The 19,948-nt window shown below is 29.4% G+C and overlaps 2 protein-coding genes across 2 annotated transcripts; one reads left to right on the forward strand and one right to left on the reverse strand.

The window, feature by feature from the left end:
- The first annotated feature begins 9,917 nt into the window (after positions 1-9,917).
- On the forward strand, positions 9,918-12,627 carry LOC105837051. Its single transcript, XM_036285817.1, has 4 exons — positions 9,918-10,102; positions 10,762-11,047; positions 11,516-11,647; positions 11,989-12,627. Exons 1-4 carry the CDS (start codon positions 9,918-9,920, stop codon positions 12,283-12,285), a joined length of 900 nt encoding a protein of 299 aa, XP_036141710.1. The 3' UTR covers positions 12,286-12,627.
- A 1,706-nt stretch (positions 12,628-14,333) lies between these two features.
- Positions 14,334-18,396, reverse strand: LOC105837063 (cuticle protein 64). The gene is made up of 3 exons (XM_012681538.3): positions 17,320-18,396; positions 16,326-16,607; positions 14,334-15,176 (listed from the first exon to the last, which is right to left on the reverse strand). The coding sequence occupies exons 1-3, from the start codon at positions 17,329-17,331 to the stop codon at positions 14,817-14,819; spliced, it is 654 nt and encodes a 217-aa protein (XP_012536992.1). The 5' UTR covers positions 17,332-18,396; the 3' UTR covers positions 14,334-14,816.
- Positions 18,397-19,948: the final 1,552 nt, after the last annotated feature.

Here is a 19,948-nt window from a genome sequence, read left to right on the forward strand (position 1 = left end):
TTGTACCTTCTTAACAGTATTTTGATATACTAAGGATCTTATGTATGGCTAAGTGATGATTAGCCTACTTCGTTAGAAAGCACTGCCGAATTGACGTGATTAATCATTTGTTGAACGATCGGTTCTCACTTTACTTTTGTGCCTCTACTTTGAAAAAAATATCAATATTAAAAAATGAGAGAAAAATAACATTTTTGTATGAGAAAGAGACTAAAACAAAAAAAATATTTTTAATAGAGAGAATGTTTCAAAATATTTCAGAATTTGATATTTAATCAATAAAATTTAAATGAATACATATGTAATAAATTATTTACTAAATTGTTTGTGAATTTACATAATTTTAAGGTGTAACTTTAACATTAAAATAAAAAAGTACAAGTTTTTTCATAATAAAGATATGAGATATAAATAGATATAAAGAAATAGATATGAAGAAATATCTTATATTATTCAGGTATATACTTTTATCTTTTTAAATAATAATCAAAACATATTACGTCTTTTTTTAAGAAGACAACAATTTTATTTTATTTAATTAGTCTAAAATTTTAAAATTAATAAGTTTAAAATTTTATCTTATTTAATTTTTATAAGTAAAAAAATATATTTAAACTATGAAAGCTACTTTTGATATTTTAACTTTTTTTATTTTTATGTGTATAATAATATATCAATAAATTAAGAAAAAATGTAAGAAAAAAATATGTTATTTAAATAAAAACTAATCTTAAATAAAGCATCCGGAATTACATTATTCTTAAGTATAAAACACAGTTCCTTGACCATTTTATTGTAGATGCCTTGACATTTTCAGAGAAAGAATACTATCGATTGGGAATTGATCAAAGAATCTATGAGAAGCAATTTCTGATTTTGGAACATATCATATAAATCATGATATCATAAAGTTGTTATGCAATAAAAAATACATTTTAAATTTATTGATTAAACAATTACAAAAATATTTTACGCATAAATTTACGCGTTCATTAATATACTTTCATTGAATATATAATAATAATTGTTGATCATTATAAGAAAACTTTGTGTTGTTTTGTGTGAACTGTAAAGATAAAGAATTTAAAAATGTGGAATCGATTCTCTTAGTGACGCTCTATTTTACAAAGAAACCTGAAATTGAACTTACAAATTTATCAAACTGTCGCTGGACAAGGCCGTTGCTTATAAATCGGTTATTTAATGACGGTGACTTAAAAAAAAGTTTTTTGCAACATGCATTTGCAAGAGCTTTGTTAGTAGATGTAAATCGATCATACAAATATATGAAAATATTTCGCTTTTATTGTAATTAATTATTAATATAAAAATTAATTTTATATCTAAAAAAGTACAAGTTTTATATAATAACTCATATTTTGAAATTTTTTCTATTTTAAACATATTCTTTAAATATCGATGTTGCTTGTTTATTAATTATTTTGTGACAATAAATAAGAATATATATTTGTAATGAATTCTTGAATTGTAATCTTTAATATAATATATGATATTTATATAAGTTATAATAAATATATATAAAATAAGAAATAAAATAATATATGTATAATTATGAATATAATTTGTAATAAATTCTTAATAGTATAAATTCTTAAATAATAGTCTCTAATATAAGTTACTTTATTCCGTATTTTTAAAATAAAAGTAGTCCTTCAAGAAAAACTTATAATAAAGAAATACAAAATTATAAAAAATTGTAGTAACATTAATAACTGAAAATTAATAGTTATAAAATATAAAAAAACTATAGTGAATTTATAATTTTTCACATATTTTTTTGTCTCTTTTAATATCTTAATTTACTTGCGAAGGAAAGCAAACGTGGGAGAAAAATTTAACGTAAGAGGATTAGTTAGCATAACTGACATGTTTGAAGCATGTATGTTCAAAGGATATCGAGCAAAAATCGATGCACTCAGCTTCCGGATGCACTTTGCATAAACTGGCCCGAGAGCTAATTGACTCGGGTGGTCCCTTTCCCAAGTGAAAACAAGATGATAAGATGATAAAGACATTAAAATTTGTGATGGTCGGAGTAACGCTACGAACTTCTCCCTTGATCTTCCTCCGATCTCATACGATTCGAAACAGAATATGAAAGCATGAAAATTTATTTTACGTAATATAAAATTAAAAATTTAAAAAATTTTAAATATCTTGTTAAAAAATTCTTTCAATGTAAAAGTTGTGTAATGTGTCAAGTCTTCCATAGCTCTTCAGAATTTCCGTGGCTTTTGTAATCTAAAATAATTAAATAATTTAAAATCATAATACATTGTATCTAAACGTAATATGTAAGGTTGTAACAATTGGTTAAAAAGTCAAAAGATATATAATAAGGGTAAAAAATGATAATTTTTAACCTAAGTTAATTTTAATTGGGTTAACTTTGAACTTTTATCAATTATTTGTAAAACATATAAACTCATTTTATAAAACATTTTATAAAACAATTTAATTTAGTAACTGCTCTCTTACGTTAAAAATGTATCTATGTAAAAGAAAAAGTGTAAACGCGAAGAAATACATTTCCACATAAGAAACAAAATTTCTGTATTATATTTCATATAAACTTAATTCACAAATAAAATGTTAAATTTATTTGATAATTTATATTATTGCGTGTTTTAATTTATTTACAAAAATTATAAATTTGTAATTTTTAATATAAATAACATTTTTCAAAATTAATTTATGCATATAATTTAATTTGGGTTAATATTAATGTAACTTTTAACAAAATTAATTTTTTGTAGTTAATTTTTAACGTAACTAAATTAATTTTATAAATCACTTACTTTAACTTTAATTAAAGAAATATACAAACTATCTAATTTTATTAATAATAATAATCTAAAAATTTAAATAACATTAAATATTTAATATTATTACTAATATTATTTTTTTTATAAAAGCGATAATATATCATTAAATTATTAAATTCTGTAATTTATAAAATTTTATATTGCAAATTTTGCCCAAAATGAAGTGGATCGTTTTTCATTCAAAACTGCAAAAATAAAAGGAAACTTATCGGTATAATCGAAGATCGCTGCAATTGAGGTGCAGCCCTAAGGCAGAAATTCGACATGCTTTAATCAATTGATCATCGTCGAGAAATTGGGCGTTTTTGTAACGGATAATTGCATTAATTCAAGGCTTTGGAATATTTTCTCAATTTTCTCTCCCGCTAAAGATGTTTCCGACATAAATCTAATAGTATAATCAATATCACTCAACCCATTTTGGCTAAAAACAAGTTAGCCTTCTTTATATAAATATCCTTACGCTATTCTGCGTATACTCTGTACTTTTTATTAAAAAACGATAATACGTGGACAATTGTACATTTTAAATACACATAATATGTACATACATGTGAAATTTTAATTTCTTCAACTGCGAGGTCAAAATATTATACTTACAATGTAGTAAAGGGGTATTTTTATGATTTATAAAAAAAAAATACAAGTAATAGAGAAAAAGATAAAAGAAAAATTTGGGCGGCAATGAATTAAAAACCAACATATTTTCGTAATTCGTATGTGTATGTACATAAATTATTTCTACACGGCCTCTTCGTAGATGGGCGGGGACAGATATTCTTGTAAAATTGATCGGCCGACTTACATCTTTTACGACTGAAGCAACAAAGTTAACTGTGCAACCTTGACGGCAACTCATTTTAGTCGAAACTCGTGATATTTTGGTCGTATCCGGTCAGACTCGTTTACTAAAAAGGAAAAGGAGATGAAAGAGTATTATGTATTTCTATCTAATTAATCTTAACTCTTGATCGGAGAGAGAAAGAGTTTCACAATTGAAGAGGTTACTTTTTCAGACCATTCTGAATTGATATCTTAAAAAAGAGTATTCACACATGTCATACCCATAGTTTTTAAAAATGGAAATAGATAATTTCATAAAAATGGAATGAGTAAAATTTATAAAGCAAATAAATTCAATAACTTAATAATTATTAATTAATGTAAATAAAAAAACTGATATTATAATGCAATAAATAAAATTGGTAAAAGATTCTAAAAATATCTTTAAATAGAGCAATAATTTCTTCACTTATTTCTGCAAAATAAGAAAATCTAATTTATTATATCATTAAATCGGTGCGATACTTATTTCAATGTAAACTGTTACACAATCCTTTACATCGGATCGAGATGTCGCGCAGACGTGTGAAAGTATTAAGAAGTATATGTAAATCGAGAAATCGCAATCAGACTCGCGAGGTCAAACCAGTATAATGCATTATGAGGATCAAAAAAAAGAAAACTGGATTGTGTAAGGCGGACACTTAACGGGTAGACAACGGGATTTATCGTAAAGACGACGTAAAGGCGATTACTTTTTTTAAAATGGTGACGTAAAACACAACTTAAGAGCGCGGTAGAGAAATTATCGCTGTCTGCTTATGAATGAAATAAGAGCTTCCAACTTTCACTCCATTTATTTTTGACGATGCTTTTGTCTACGCTCATTGATGTCTTTATAGACGCATTGATTTCCATATAATTGCGAGAGTTTATAAAGTTTGAAAAATTTTGCACGTATTTTGACAAAAATTCTTGGTTGAGTGTATTGAACAAATAAAGAAAAAAATTAATTATTTTAATTGCTTCTGCATGCGTAACTAGTTAATTTGATACAGTTCTTTGATTTAAATAATTACATGGTAATATAAATAATTTTATTTAAACAAACATGAATATAATGTATTTAACTTTTTCAAGATTTGTTATGTTTTCTTTTCTTTTTAAGAATCTAAAATTTAGATTAAAATTTATATCTGTCTACTATATCTTGCTACACTATTGGCAGAATTAGTTTAAGCTGTTACCACGCTATTGATGTAGCGAAAGAATTTTTAACGATCTGTTGCTACGTTAATGGTAGTGACGGCATTTAGTTAAAATTTTTTAAATACCTAAACATTAAAGTTGTTTTTTGGCTAAGTAATTACCTTCAATAAAGTGTAATCAAATTTAAATAAGCAATTTTGAATCAACAACAAGCAAGTTTAATTAAATAAAATTAATAAAACTAAACTAAAACGCTTTGGTTTTCTAATTTATATTTAAATTTCTCCATTAATTTTTCCCATATGTAAAATTATTTCTTAATAAAAAAAGATTTTTTCTCAAAGTGTGCCCTATGCTTGATCAATTATAACTCCCGATATCAACAAACACTTGGTACTATTAAAAACTAAATTTAAAAAATCTATATTCCTCTACTGTGCGTCGCATTCCATTGTTTTAATGTGAGCTTCTTGATTTAATTACTTTGAAGTTAAAAATGAATAATATTTGAATATTGACACGTATATAACATCTTTCCTCTTAAAGTATACATGGTATGTTATGCTACCACGTATGAGCTTGATTTAGAAATTAATAATAAATAGAAATTCTTATTTAGATAAAAATTGTATTTTATTTTGTACGTTACAGTAACAATTGTTTTGATAATATATTTTGTATTTATTAATTACACTAATTAATTAAAACGAACTGATCAAGATAATGGCGCCATCTTTGCAGATAATATTATAGTTCATTAATTCCGCCTGTATACACGTTTCTTGTAGCACTTTGGTGTATTACTATTGCGTGTTATCAGGAGAATCAATATATTTAAATTGCATACCCATTGTAAAATGTAGAAAATTAAAAAAATTTTTATAATTTACAAATATTAAAATATTATTTTTTTTTAATTATATTATTATATATTTTTAAAAAATCAAAATTAGGGTTATTCTATCAGGTTAAAATTATACACTTAGCTAAATTAAAAAATCTTTTAACCATTTAAACGTTATTATAATTATTGAATAAAAAAGATTTTGTTATAACAGCATCAAAATTTTAATTGTAATAACAAATTTTTAGGATCTTACATAAGATTCCATAAGATTAAGAGCAAATAAAATATTAAATAACTTTCAAACCAATAAAATAATTATGCTCAAATTTTACATATTTATTTAAACGTATAATATAATAATTTATGAAATTTTTTAATCCTTGATAATTTTGAGATGTGACACATATTTTCTTAAATGGTATGGATTTGACAGCTCTCTCCTAACTGGCTCTAAATGTAAAACCGTTACATTTATGTATACATTCTCAAACAACACAATCCAAAATCGGGACATAAGACATCTTTTAGACGTTTTTTTAGATATCTTTTAAAAATATAACTAAAATTAAAAATGTAAAAGATATAAAATAATAAAATATAAAAATATAAAAGATATAAAATTTAAAATACAAAAGACATTTTAAAGTCGTCTTTAAGACGTTTTATGTCTCGATTTTAAACATTGTGTTGTCTAGGTTATGTAGCTGTTATCTATGTTTATTAAGATTATGCTGACCTCTATATGTAATATCGCACCTCAATATGTGCAATTTTACGGTAATATATTATTTACGAATCAGTGAACAGAAAACTATTACGATATGCAGGTTAAGCGTCATTAACTTTCTACAAGTTGGTTTTTTTTTTACATAAAACTGGAGTTTGCAATTATATGATAAGAATACTAATAAAATGGCAAAATGTTAGAACTCATGAATGTATATGATATCGATGATTAAATTAAAACTTGCTTGTACTATTACATGGTATATGAGTACATTTTATATTAATTTAATCTAGAATAAACCACTGCATTAGTTTTTGAGCTTTCGTTTTAAAATGATATAGCTAGCAAATGTTGCATGATATTTAAAAATTTCTGTGAATATGTGAAAGTTATCATTTGTAACTCCAATATAATTTATTCTATATTTTCTCTCTCTCTCTCTCTCTCTCTCTCTCTCTCTCTCTCTCTCTCTCTCTCTCTCTCTTTCTCTCTCTCTCTTTTTTTCAAACTAATGCAGCATTTTATTTTATGTTAAATCAATGTAGTATATTTATATACATTTGTATGAGTGTGTGTGTGTGTGTGTGTGTGTGTAATAAATTTCTAATTCAAAAAAGTTTCTTAATTTTCACATATTTTTAATATTTTTTCTTAAAATTTTAAATGTACAACATTTAAAAAAACATAAAAAGTTATTAAAAAATTATATATACATATATATATATGTATAGTTATTTTTTCTTTAATAGATAATGTGTATTTCTCTTTCTTGAGGGAATTTTAATATATAATTATGAATATTATTTTTTTAATTATTATAATATAATACCTTATTTTTATTACAGAATTATTTTATTAATTGTATAAAAAATGTTTTTTCTCTTTCTCTGCAAAAGTTTCAACATAACTTTTCGAATTATTAAGCCTTTGTTATTGCTGAACAATGAATCAGTTTCTAGATCTTTATAAGCGTATTCTGTTGCAGTCGTAAGTCAATAATGGCGTTCATAAATATTTTATGCCTTTCTCTGGTTTGATTGAAAAAGTAGCTTACGCAAAAATGTTCTTTTATTAAATCTTTGTTCTGCATGTTCGAATTAAAAGTCAAGTGAAGGTAGGAAGCAGTACCTTTTCCCATACATTCACTTCCGCATCTCTACTTATAAACTTAAATTTCAATCTTATTATATTAATTACTTTCTGATCTAATTCTGTATGTAATTAATCTTTGACAAAATTTACTTAATTGAATTGAATTAAATTTAATTAAGCAATAAGTGTTTTAAGACAATTTTTAATAATTTAATTAAAAGAAAATAATTTTAATTATTAAATAAATAGTAAATTATTTAATTAATAAAAGACAATTTAATATATTAAGTTCATATATGTTTCTATGCATTTTATTATAATCCTAGCAAAATAATTTAAAATAAGAGAAAATAGATTTAAAAAATCTTTTCTGTTATAAATTTTGCTTATGCAATTACAGAATTAATATAATATAGTGAAATAATACTTCGAACAATGAACCGAGACTTTAGAGAAGAACAATAACCGGTTTGACACAAAAGCAAAAGTAAAATTATTAGCACGATCTTCTCTTTCTCCTCTCACTTCCAATGAAAGTTGTAAATTCATTCACTAAGATTGTTCGCAATAATGACACGTCGATCCATAAATTGGTCATTAATGTCTTAATAGTTTTAATTATTGCAGTTTACTGAGCATAAAGAGACGCGCAGATGTATTGTTTACATAATCTGGAAATAATCAGTTAATAATAATAGTTAAAATATGTTCAAATTTATTAAATTTAAAAATAATCTTTAATTACAAAAGACTTTTTGTCCACTTGTTTTTTATAATAATAATTAATTTTATTGAATCTAAATAAATTCTTATTGCCTGATTTAATCTTGGATTTTATAATTATTAATAACGAATTTGAGTATATACCAATGCATTTATATAGAATAAAAATATACTTTATCAAATAAAACAATAAAATATTGAAAATTTTTCGAAAATCAATTTGTTTATATATTTCTATTAAACATTATTTTTATTATATCAATTTATATTTTATGACGACTACGACTTTAAAGTGCACCAATATTTGCTAATTCAATCGAATTTTTTATTAGATAGTGGTTTTAATTTTGTGATTCGCCTATTAACTTTTATTTTTATAATGTAGACATTGGTAGTATAATATTTTATAATATTGATACGTGCTTATACGCGTAAATAATGTGCAATTGTTGGAAAAAGTACGTCCGCTTCTCTTTCTATGTTTATCAATAAAGGTAAAATATACAATATATGTATACAATAAAATAGTGCTGAAATCAAAATAGATTAAGCGCTTATAATCATTGTTAACAGAAATGCATGTTACTAAATAACAATATATAATAAATTATCAATAAATGTAATTAGAACGATAAGCTAAATATTATAATTATTGTATTAGTAATTAATAATTTATAATTATAATAAATAATAATAGAAACAAATTTTAATTTTTTTATTCTTACTTTGCAAGATAGTTACGTTATTAATTTGAATTATGTATTTATTAAATTAGATATTAGATATTTATCATTTAGATCTTATAAAATAATTTTTATTTTTATTTTTACAAATTAATATGTATATACAATATAAAAAATACTCTTCTCACATAAATTACAAAAAGATTTGTTTTAAAGTCTTCCTTCCTTTTCATCTTCCTTTCATTCTATCACAATTGTAAATGCATGAATAAGTATCACTTTGTGACTGATTGACAATGAACACTAATAATACACTTGCGTATTTTCTCGCGAAACAAATGCACTCTTATGATATTTACTTCTGGTGAGTGCCCAAATGGAAACCGATGAATCAGGTCACAGGCTCTTTTATTTTAAAGTAAGTTCCGTCGCCGCCTTTCTGCAGTGATAGTCCTTTCACTCTCGTTTGCATTGCACTCGCTTCGCTTTTGAGAAGACATTGATCACACGATCTCTACATTAGTATATATAGAGTGTCCCAAAATATGTGGATCAACGCTCGTAAAAAGGTAGAAGGGATCGAGATGAACATAAAAGTCCAATATTGTCTTGGGTTAGGTCCACCAATAATCGAGATATTAATTTTTCAAATTATGCGAATGAGAGCGCGCCGAGAATGTTTTGGGACACCCTGTATAACAGGAAATGAAAATGCGAGCTATGTACTGAAATCATTACTTTCTATATAACTGTTTTTGCCTTTCGCATGACATTATCTAATGAGGAACTACTGTCAATCAGTTAATATGCGTCTGTGAATAACCTTTTCTACTTATAATAAATACATTTTTTATAGTAAACAAATATATATACAATTAAGTTATAAATTAATTATGTAGATTTAGATGGATAAATATATATATATATATAGATGTATCTTTACTTTAAATGTCTTTTATATATCGTTAAGCTTTCCATTGGCGAGGGTGTGCCTCTTCGTGATCATCATGACTCTGGATCTCCGGACTCTCGATCACGTTAAGACCTTTTATTCTATTGTCTTTTCTTTCCGTCGCGCCCATAGCGGCGGGGGGTTATTGAACTTGCTCAGTAGCGCGAGAGGTCTAATCGCAAAAAGCGGAGAAGAGGAGACAAGATCGACGGCGAAAGAGATCGGCTGCTCGGAAAGAGAGTGAGTGTTTTCTTCGTGGTGAACCGATTCATGGTGAAGGTCCTCGTATATAAGGCACCGTGTAGACGATAATATTCAGTACGGAAACATCAACGGATCTTGATCCAATTACAGAATGACGATTACGTTGCAAGCCGTAAGTTTCCATTGTGGTCGGAAAATTTATAATCACGGACATTTAAGAAGAGTCACATTTCTTCATTTCTTCTCCCCGGAAATATCAGCTTTGTGATACTTGTGCTCGATAGTGATTTTTGATGGGTCTTTTGAGAGTTAACAATGTGCAAAAGCAATTTACGAACGACATTACTTCGAGATTTTTGTCCCAAAATGAGATTACTTGAATGTATGGTTGTGTTGAAATCTAGAAGTAGATAAGAGTGAAAATGAATTGTGATTGACATATTGAAACATCTGTTTTATTATTGTTGTTGAGCTGTGATTACATCCTAAAAGTAAATAAAAGATTAAATTTTAAGTTATTAGATTTTGGAAACAAAAAGAAGAAAATTAGTTTATTAATATTATCTATAATATATATTAATTTATCATATTATAAGTCATATTTTTCCACTGTTTGTTGAACCAGGTAAAAATTTGTTATTATTAAATTGCAAGTTTCGACTTGAAATTTCCTTAAACCTTGATCTTTAAAATCTTCTACCATCGCAATTGCCGTGGTTTCACGGATATGTTAAACCCCTGATTATCCAGACGGGTCCGTTACGCTTTCATGACGATGTTACACGTTTGCAGTTTTTACTCGTGCTGGTGGCGATGACGGTCACGGCATGGCCCTCATTCTTGGGACACGAAGGCCACAATCTTGGGGCAGATGAGCCAAAGCTCATCTCGCAATCAGTACATTTGCGCGAGGTGCCGACAAAAATAATCAAGGTCACCAAGACAGTAGCCATCAAGATTCCTGTGCCGTATCCCGTTAAGGTAGACAGTTTTCCGAGAAGACGGAAGCTAATTAACGATTAATTAATTCATCACAACATCTTACAAATCTTTAACAAGATTTAATTTTGTCATTTAAAGGAATTGAACATCAGAATGCAAAACAATTGCTAGAAACATTATGAGATTTGTAACACTATTGTAAATACATTAAAAAATATATAATATATAAAGTAAAATAAAATAAAATATAATAAAAAGCAAAAATATTTAAAAAATTATTTTTTTTTAAATTAATTAATATTTTATACAGTAACATTTATTTTAACGCATATTAATGTTGTAAAATAATGTATGTGTGCATAATATGTTATAAAAGGGAAAGAAAATAATTGCTATTATTTTAAAGTATATAAAACTGGATATCACGAATTTCTAATCTTTTTGTCGCACATTATAATGTGCAAACGTTTTTGTATGACTGATTGATTGTAATTTTTTTGCTTTTAGGTACCCTATCACATTCCAATTCCGATACCGGTGAAACATCCCGTAGCAATTCGAGTACCGCAGATAGTGAAAGTGCCGCAGCACGTGCCAGTGCCAGTGGAGAAGCCTGTCCCGGTGGAACTGCATCAGCAGGTAATCAATTAAATAAAAAACTTTATAAGCTAATAATCCTTTTTTTTTTTTTTTAGAAAGGTCACAAAACTTTCCTAATTAGTGTTTTAAATTACAACACTAGCAAATTTTTTTGTTATTATTATGTTGCGTAGAAGATTTACTTTACAATTACTTTAGTGTACATTATTTTATAATTAAGTTTTTCTTTATATGTATATATAAAAAAGGGAGTAGAAAAAATTTATAATCATGACTTTATATTAGAACTTTAATAAACAATAAATCTGCTTTCTTGGTTGTGTAAAAGACTTAATCCCAGCGTTTAGATAAATTAATTTAATTAACTTATTTTAATTTAGGTGCCGTTTTTGATATCTAAACCGGTGCCTGTGCCACATCCGGTCCCCATACCACATCCGATTACTTTGACCAAGCCGATCTTTATCCCGGTGCCGAAGACAATTCCGATTCCACAATCGAGTCACGACGAAGGCGGCACTTCCGCTGGGACCGAAGGCGGAGGTGATCACGCTAGCCATGAGACGACCAACTACAGTAGTTATACCTCTCAAGGCCATGAGGCCTACGATCAGCAAAGCAGCGATCAGCGGACCCAGTTTCAGCCATCCCAGGCCGACTACTCGGCGAATCATTAGTTTTCGAAATACGGACAGGACAACTAATTGTAACAGCGTGCAAAGTCTTCTGAAAGGAAAAGTAAATCGAGAAGTATAAATCATTGACGTATGATATACGTGAGCTGGTTACCTTGAAAACGGTTTAAGCGGAACGCTAAAGGGTTTCGATAAGTAAAATACAAGTACTAAATGATGCCCTTTCTTGGAAACTTGACATATTCCACTTTCAAAGTCGATCGTTCGATACATGAATATAGAATCATGTCTTCAAACTTGCAGTAACTATGGACCACTTTTGAATTAGAAGATTAAATTTATAAAAGAAAAAAGAAGAATTAGCTCTTGGAAATTAACTTTATAATTAAACATGTAGATTTATATGAAATTGATATTGATTATGAGAGTTGAAAATTTTTATTTTTTTCTTATTTGAGAAATGTTAAATACTTGTACATGTTTATGTAGAGTGCAATTTGTTAACTACTGCTCTCTAAATTTCCTAGAGTGAAACATTACTCTGAAAGAGTGAAAATCGAACTTAGATATGTTCGATTTTCACTCTTTTAGAGTAATGTTTCACTCCAGGAATTTAGAGAGTACCAATAAAGAGACGCGTTAATAACGTTAATGTCCTTTCCACAATAGCAATAATCGTTGGTAATGTATTTTGTAACATATATTCTCAAATGTTGTAAAACTATTTCTGCAATTAGATAATTGGTTTCTACCAACTTAGTTTTCTTACGATTTAATAATGTTCGAGTGTATAGCAGCAGAAATTCTGCTTCTTCAGAAACAGAATTCTTCCAGATTATAATGCAAATGATCGTGAATTTTGCAATGTTTCTGAACTAGATTTCTTTTAATTAGCCTTACAAGGAACAAAAAATAGGATCACGTAATAATAATTTTTGTCTCTTTGATGCAGTCTGTTAACGCGATTAATTATAAAATTACAACCATTAATTTCTGAAGAACTGAGCTGAGATAGTACACTTTTGTATATAGGCAAATAGTTCAGTAAGCAAAAAATCATTGCTGCAACGTTATTATAATGTTATTCACTAACATAGTAACGTTTCCAAGTAGGTTCCAAGTTGTTAACATTGTATACAACATCATTATAACATAATGTTTAATAACATTAAAAAAAATATTTATGAAACATTAAGTTACAATGTTTAGAAAATTTATCTAAAATCAACATTTTTAAAACGTCGATCAATGTTTCTTATTTACTGGCAAGTTCTTTAAAAGTGTTAAGTTTTTGTTTCCTTCATGTTACAGCTTTTTATTTGTTATGTGAGATTGTTGATACTGTAGTTATTATTTTTTAATAAAACATTTACATGCTAGAGTGGCGTCTTCCTTATTCCTCGGCATTCGTTAAATCTGGCTGTCTTGCCGCGTCCTGTGTACAGCCATAAATATCAGGTTGCGACACTTTTTATTGGGCAGGTGTGTGCAAGTAGCGTTACGAACTCGGACTTGCCCAACGGGATCGTTTACCATACGTGCGTGCGTACATACACACGGCGTACGTTTCGCGTGGCCTGCGCTCTGCATGCAAATTCCATTAATCGCGTGTTTTAACGTGTCCTCGTTCTCCATTTAATGGACATTTCACCGTCACTACCGCCGTGTAACCGCCTCTCATAATAAGGCCTAAAAAATTTCCTTTTCGCGCCCGTGGATTATACAATTTCGATCCGGGTTTTGTAACTTTGTAATTCACGTTTGTAGTTCACGTAATCGTGAGACTGAAATTGTTGAATTCAGTAAACGCGTTATCGCTCATTTTTTATTGAGTTAATTTTCGAAACTTATCGATTATCTTTTATATATCTAGGCGTCCTACACACACGCACAAAGTCAAAATATATGTTAAAACTTATAAATAAATTAAAAGATATAGATGTAAAATAAAATTTGGAAGTGTATACATGTAATGGTAAAAAAAAATCTTCGTTTACCTGGAGTAAAACAACATATTTCCCGCAATTTCCATTAAAAAGAGAATGTTACAGTGAACAGTGAGAGGGAGGTAAGGACATATACACGACCTCTTCATAGGAAAAGATTTATTTTAATGATGAACAGTCAGCATAATGAAGTTACAGGTAGAAACGTAGGTCTAAGTAGTCACATTTGATGATCGCGAGCACCACTCGATTCTTTTCCCTCCGCAAAAATGTCTTTTCGTTTTTCTTCTTCATTCAAAAGTCAGAGGACGCTCTTCTCTTCCAGCCACTTGTTCTCTCTCCTCTTATCTCCCCGTCGTAAAAATGTCCGAAAGAATCCCACGCGAGAGACCCGCGAAATTGTTCCTCAATTTTTCCAAAACGAGAGGTATTCACTTTAACCGCACTCATCAACGGAACGAAGAAGAATATACATTAACGTTACATTAATATATATCTATGCGTATCTGTTTCTTTGCGGGCGCATTCCTAAATAAGGTGATTCACTTGAAAGCTCTGAAAGACCCACGCGGCCCGAGTGGTTGCCTCGCGCTGATGACGGAGAGCGTCGCTCACGGAATTGCCATTTTACCAGGAGGAGTATCCATAAGGATAGCCGCTGTATCCGCTGTATCCGCTGTATCCGTTGTATCCGTTGTATCCACCGTAGCCGCTGTATCCGTTGTAGTAACCTCCGATACCAGAGTGCAATTTGGTGTAGAGGACCGGCTGCTCGACCGGCACCGGCACGTGTTTGACGACGGGGACGGCGTAGGGCTGGGGCACTTTGACGGCGTACGGGGCGGGTACTGGAACCTTGACGGCATACGGGGCGGGAACGGGCACGGGACGGTCTACCGGGACAGGAACGTGCTTGGTCACCTCAACTGGGTAGGGTTTCGGCACTTGAACGGGATACGGGCGGTCGACTGGCACGGCGTATGGCACCTGCGGGAAGATCGGATATCTTTGATCATCGGCGATTAGAAGGATTTGAAGTAAATTAATCTTCTTTCCAGTCCGCGTTTCCCATAATCGTATTAGGAAAATATGTTACATTAGCAAATGAACGAGAAACGAACCAGAGAATTAAGAAATGTATATGTTATAAAAACTTGCATTACGAAACTTGATAGTCCCTTGTAGCCAATTTTGGCGTGTCGATCGGCTATTAGAAAACAAACTTTCTATTCTAGGCAATTAGCAATTCAAATTATTTCTTTTTTGCTACTCTGTCCCCTGTTCTTCTCGTTCGAAAGACATCGTGTATCTCATTAAGATGCAAATGTACGCGATACAGTTTCAATTTCATTATTACGAGAGATATATATCTGGATCAAGGTGACTGATTCTCGAGACAACGCAAGACACCGGTCCCGCATACGAAACGAAGACCTCGCACTTCTAATCACGCTCCACTTGTTACGGTATATCTCTCTTAATGCGATCGCATATAACTTTAAAGGCGCCATAGAAATGCATACGTTTTGAAAGTTCTAAATCACCGTAATTTATATAGATTCCAGTTGTATATTATTTTAGAAACTAACAGTATGCACGTCTATCAGGTAGAAATTTCTCGAGAAATAGGCTTCTGCGTGTGAGAGAGTTTCATGAAATGTGCAGAATTTAAACTTACGCCGCAAAAACAAATTATGTATTAAAGATCTAATAAATATATTCGTAAAAAAATATATATATTTATGTTGGCACTCAAACGATCGAAATTCCTCGTTATAATTGCAAAATAATTTTCGCCTGGGTGTCATTATTAGAGAAATCATAATCGTCTTTAATTGATCTTCCCATTGGAAGGTACGAACGTAGTGAAGCCATTATTTCTCCAATGAGTCATTTGACGTTGCTAATTGCATTGCTTTCATCAAATTGCGCTTTCTAGTAAATCGACTTCCAGAAACTTCTTTTTTTTTCACTAATACGCGATATGATATCAAAGTACGAGGATTAAGAAGAGCCGTTGCGAATATTTTTCACCAAATCTTGCCGAGTTTTTCATCGTTTGGTGTTTACACGTGTAACCGCGCGAGTGTTGGTTATCCCAATAAGGGAATTGGCAATGGAAAATGGTATCGATACCTTAACTGGGACTGGGACGTGTTTCTCGACGGGCACGGCGACCGGTTGGGGCACGGGTACAGCAACTTCCTTCGTCAAGACGGTAGAGATACCGTGGCTCAAGCCAACCGGAAGGGAGGAGTACGTGCTCAATCCACCGAGACCATAGCCGAGACCGTAGCCGTAGCCCAAGGCTCCGTAAAGGCCTCGCTTATCCTTCTTCGTGGTCTCCGCTGGGTTTGTCTTGTCGCTCTTTGTCTCTTCGGCGAAAGCGAGCGCCACCAGGGCGAAGAGCACTATCACCTGCAACAAGATATGTCAGAAGATATATTCTGCTTTCTCTAAAGATTCTGCGAAATTATATTCGCATAAGAGCGTATAAAGTTCTTCAACTTCCTTTCAATGTGATCTTGAAATTATACGTATGTAACTGTTTTTTCTTGTAATTTAATTAAAATAAGGAAACGTGGGAAAGAATAGTAGTTTCATTATTTGATCCTACACAACTTGAGTAATTTGTAATTGAGTTAAAAAGTACATTAAAATTATATGCAAGAAAAATAAAAACATGTAAAAGTTTAAATAATTAAAAGATAAAAGTTAAAAATTAAAAATAATTAAAAATAATTGAAAAATATGTCCATTATTTTTTTGCGTTGCTTACTTGCTGTAAACAAACTCTGTAATTTTAATCTGACGTATTAATTAAAAATATATCAAATTAATAAATATTAATTAATTAAAAATAGGTGACATATCCACCGTAAATACTTTTTGTTTATCTATTTTCTGATTAATCTATTTGACAATAAATTTAATGTCAGTTGCAAGATCGTTTATCTTTCTGCAACAAACTGACTGTACGGATCTTTTTTCCTTTAAAAAGGAAAAGAGCACGGTTCATCCTCGCACAATCGGTTTTTCCTCTCCGAGATCTTTTAAATCTTTTTACCGCCCCCCGGACGATTCTTCGCAGAACCAATTTTTATAAAAGAACTCTCGTATCCAATTATACCTTGGCGTTCATGATGCTGCACGAGTTTCGGATTCGGTTCGTCGTGTTTGCGACTGATGAGTACGATGAAGATCCCCCTGCTTTTATACGATAAACCCTGAAGGAGAGACGGCGTGGAGAGCGAGGTAGTGGGCAACCGGGCCCACTGCCGAAACGCGGTTAGGTGAAAAGAAACCGAAACCGGGTCCCGCGAGTAGGGGACCGCCGAAAAACTCGCACCCGCGCGACTCTTCTCATCGCTCGTAAGGAAGACTCTTGCGCAAATCCACCACCTCGCACGAGTCGAAATTCATAGCGTTAAGTTTTTTTTTTTTTACGTGGCTTGTGAGAAAACCGTAGAAAAGTTTGAAGCTTAACTTATGTAAAGTATGCAATTAATTTAAATACATAAAATACTTGAACTTTAATTTAAGTATTTATATATTTGATTGAAATACACAAATAGTTGAATTAAAGAAATTTAATTAAGTTAAAAAATTTAATCAAATTAATAACTTTCTTCCTCAGTGTATACCTCATGTGCTTAATTTTACTTTTTTTACACTTTTACTTCAAATTTTTTATATGTAATTATAAAAACAAAATTCTTACCATTAAATAAAAAAATTTAAATTATTATTGTACTATAACTATTTATACTAAAAAGTTTATGTCATTTTTAGATAAATTTCCGATTAACAAACATTTTGTATTACTTTTGTTACAAATTTTATTCTGTTCGAACTGTATAATAGCATAAATAGCATTAAAAGGGCTTTTGTGCAGCACAGTACAGCTAATTAAGGCTCCGATTTAATCTTTGTTGATCTTTATTTTGCGATCGTGATCACACCGGGTGTTCTCTCAATCATCTGGTTGTGCAATTGCGCGCTCGCCCGATTCCATAATTGAAATCCTACGCGAATGAGAAATAAATAATGAGATTATTTCTTGACTAACTATGGGCAATAAATGTCTGCGAGCAAAATTATGTTGTAAGTCGTGTGAATCAAGGCAGTTTTATTTACACAAAAGGTGAAATTTAAATTTATGTGTAATATATTAAATAGATTTATTACGTTATTATATATTTTTTATTACAAATCTCTAAATATTTTATTAAATGTTTATTCTTTTACGTTTCAATATTAAATATAATTTTAAACGTCTTAAATTTTATTTATTATTGTTGTAATAAAGATTAAAATTTAAGTTTCTCTGATAATATATTTATAATATTGATTTCTATCGTTCTAGTCTTGTTTTATATTTACTAAACGGCAAAGATAGAATACGTGTTAATATCTAAATGCGTTCTAAATATAGATCTTAGTGTATAAAATTTGTACATTGTATAATTATAAAGTAACGTTATTTTTAATTGTATTTGTATTTTTTGTTAATTTTCATACAAAATTGTGCAGCAGCATATTAGCAATAAAGAACGTAAAAAATTGCTTAATAGATTTTAATGTAAATTAATTACTTGATAGAAATGATATAATAATATTCTGCGCATCCTTTGAGATTGCACTGAAATTCCCTCTCGTTCATACATTATTCCATCGTTTATTACCATGTAATAAGACCATGTCTTATTTTCTTCTTGAAACTGGCGATAGAAAAAGCGACAGGCATGAGATATGCGTTTGAAAGATCCCATAAATTTGAAAGAAAAATGAGAAAAAGCTCGAGAAATATCGATTATTTGACGGCGTTCTACAATAAGTAAATCAAGAGAAATTAATTATTTCTAATGAAAATGATAAAAAAAATATATAAATATTAAACAATAATACAAAGAAATAGTCTCTTTTATTTTTACTAAAGTGATTCGTAATTTCCGTTGTGTGCAAAAATTAAATATGTATTTTTAGTTTTTTAATATTTTAAACATAGATGACGTTATAAAAGTGTTATTCAAATTTTCTTAAAATATTTTTTATGCTTGCAATAAAATTTTAACATTTATATTTACGTATATTCCATTTGATTTCATTCTATATTGTAAAATTGAATGGCTGTCGCCGCTTATTTCTTTTGTTCTGTGCTTTTCACAGGTTGTTTATGGGACTTATGGAACCGGCCTGATTCTTCTTTCCAGGTTGAACCGTGCTATTACCGAAAGTGGTCCGTCTTTTGGGCAGCTTCGCGTAATTTCGTTGCTTCTTAATTGGCCCCACCTGTCCGGTCAGTTCCAGAAAAGCCGAGGAGAGCGCGTAATCGTTAATACATATTTCTCATAGATGAACAAATGCAGCTGTCTACGTGTTGAACAAAAATTATTGCGGCAACGGATCACTTATTCTCGTTACAGCACTTGACATCGTTATGTATGATTAATATTTATGATTAATTTGCATGCTATTTAATGATGGATTTTATTGCATCATTGGTATCATTTGTAACACGGTTGTTTATATCACTTTAAAAAGATATTGATACAAAATATTGTAAAAAAAGCATAATAATAAAAAAATATAACTGATTACAAATAAAAGAAATGATAATTGGTTTTAATTACAGTAAAATATTTTATATAATAAAAAACAATATGTAGACACACACACACACACACACACACACATTAAAATAAGAATAAAATAAATTCTTTTGAAATAAATTATTTTTAAAAATAAAAATAAAATTT

Source organism: Monomorium pharaonis, chromosome 4, assembly GCF_013373865.1.
Source record: "Monomorium pharaonis isolate MP-MQ-018 chromosome 4, ASM1337386v2, whole genome shotgun sequence".
NCBI classification, from domain to species: domain Eukaryota; kingdom Metazoa; phylum Arthropoda; class Insecta; order Hymenoptera; family Formicidae; genus Monomorium; species Monomorium pharaonis.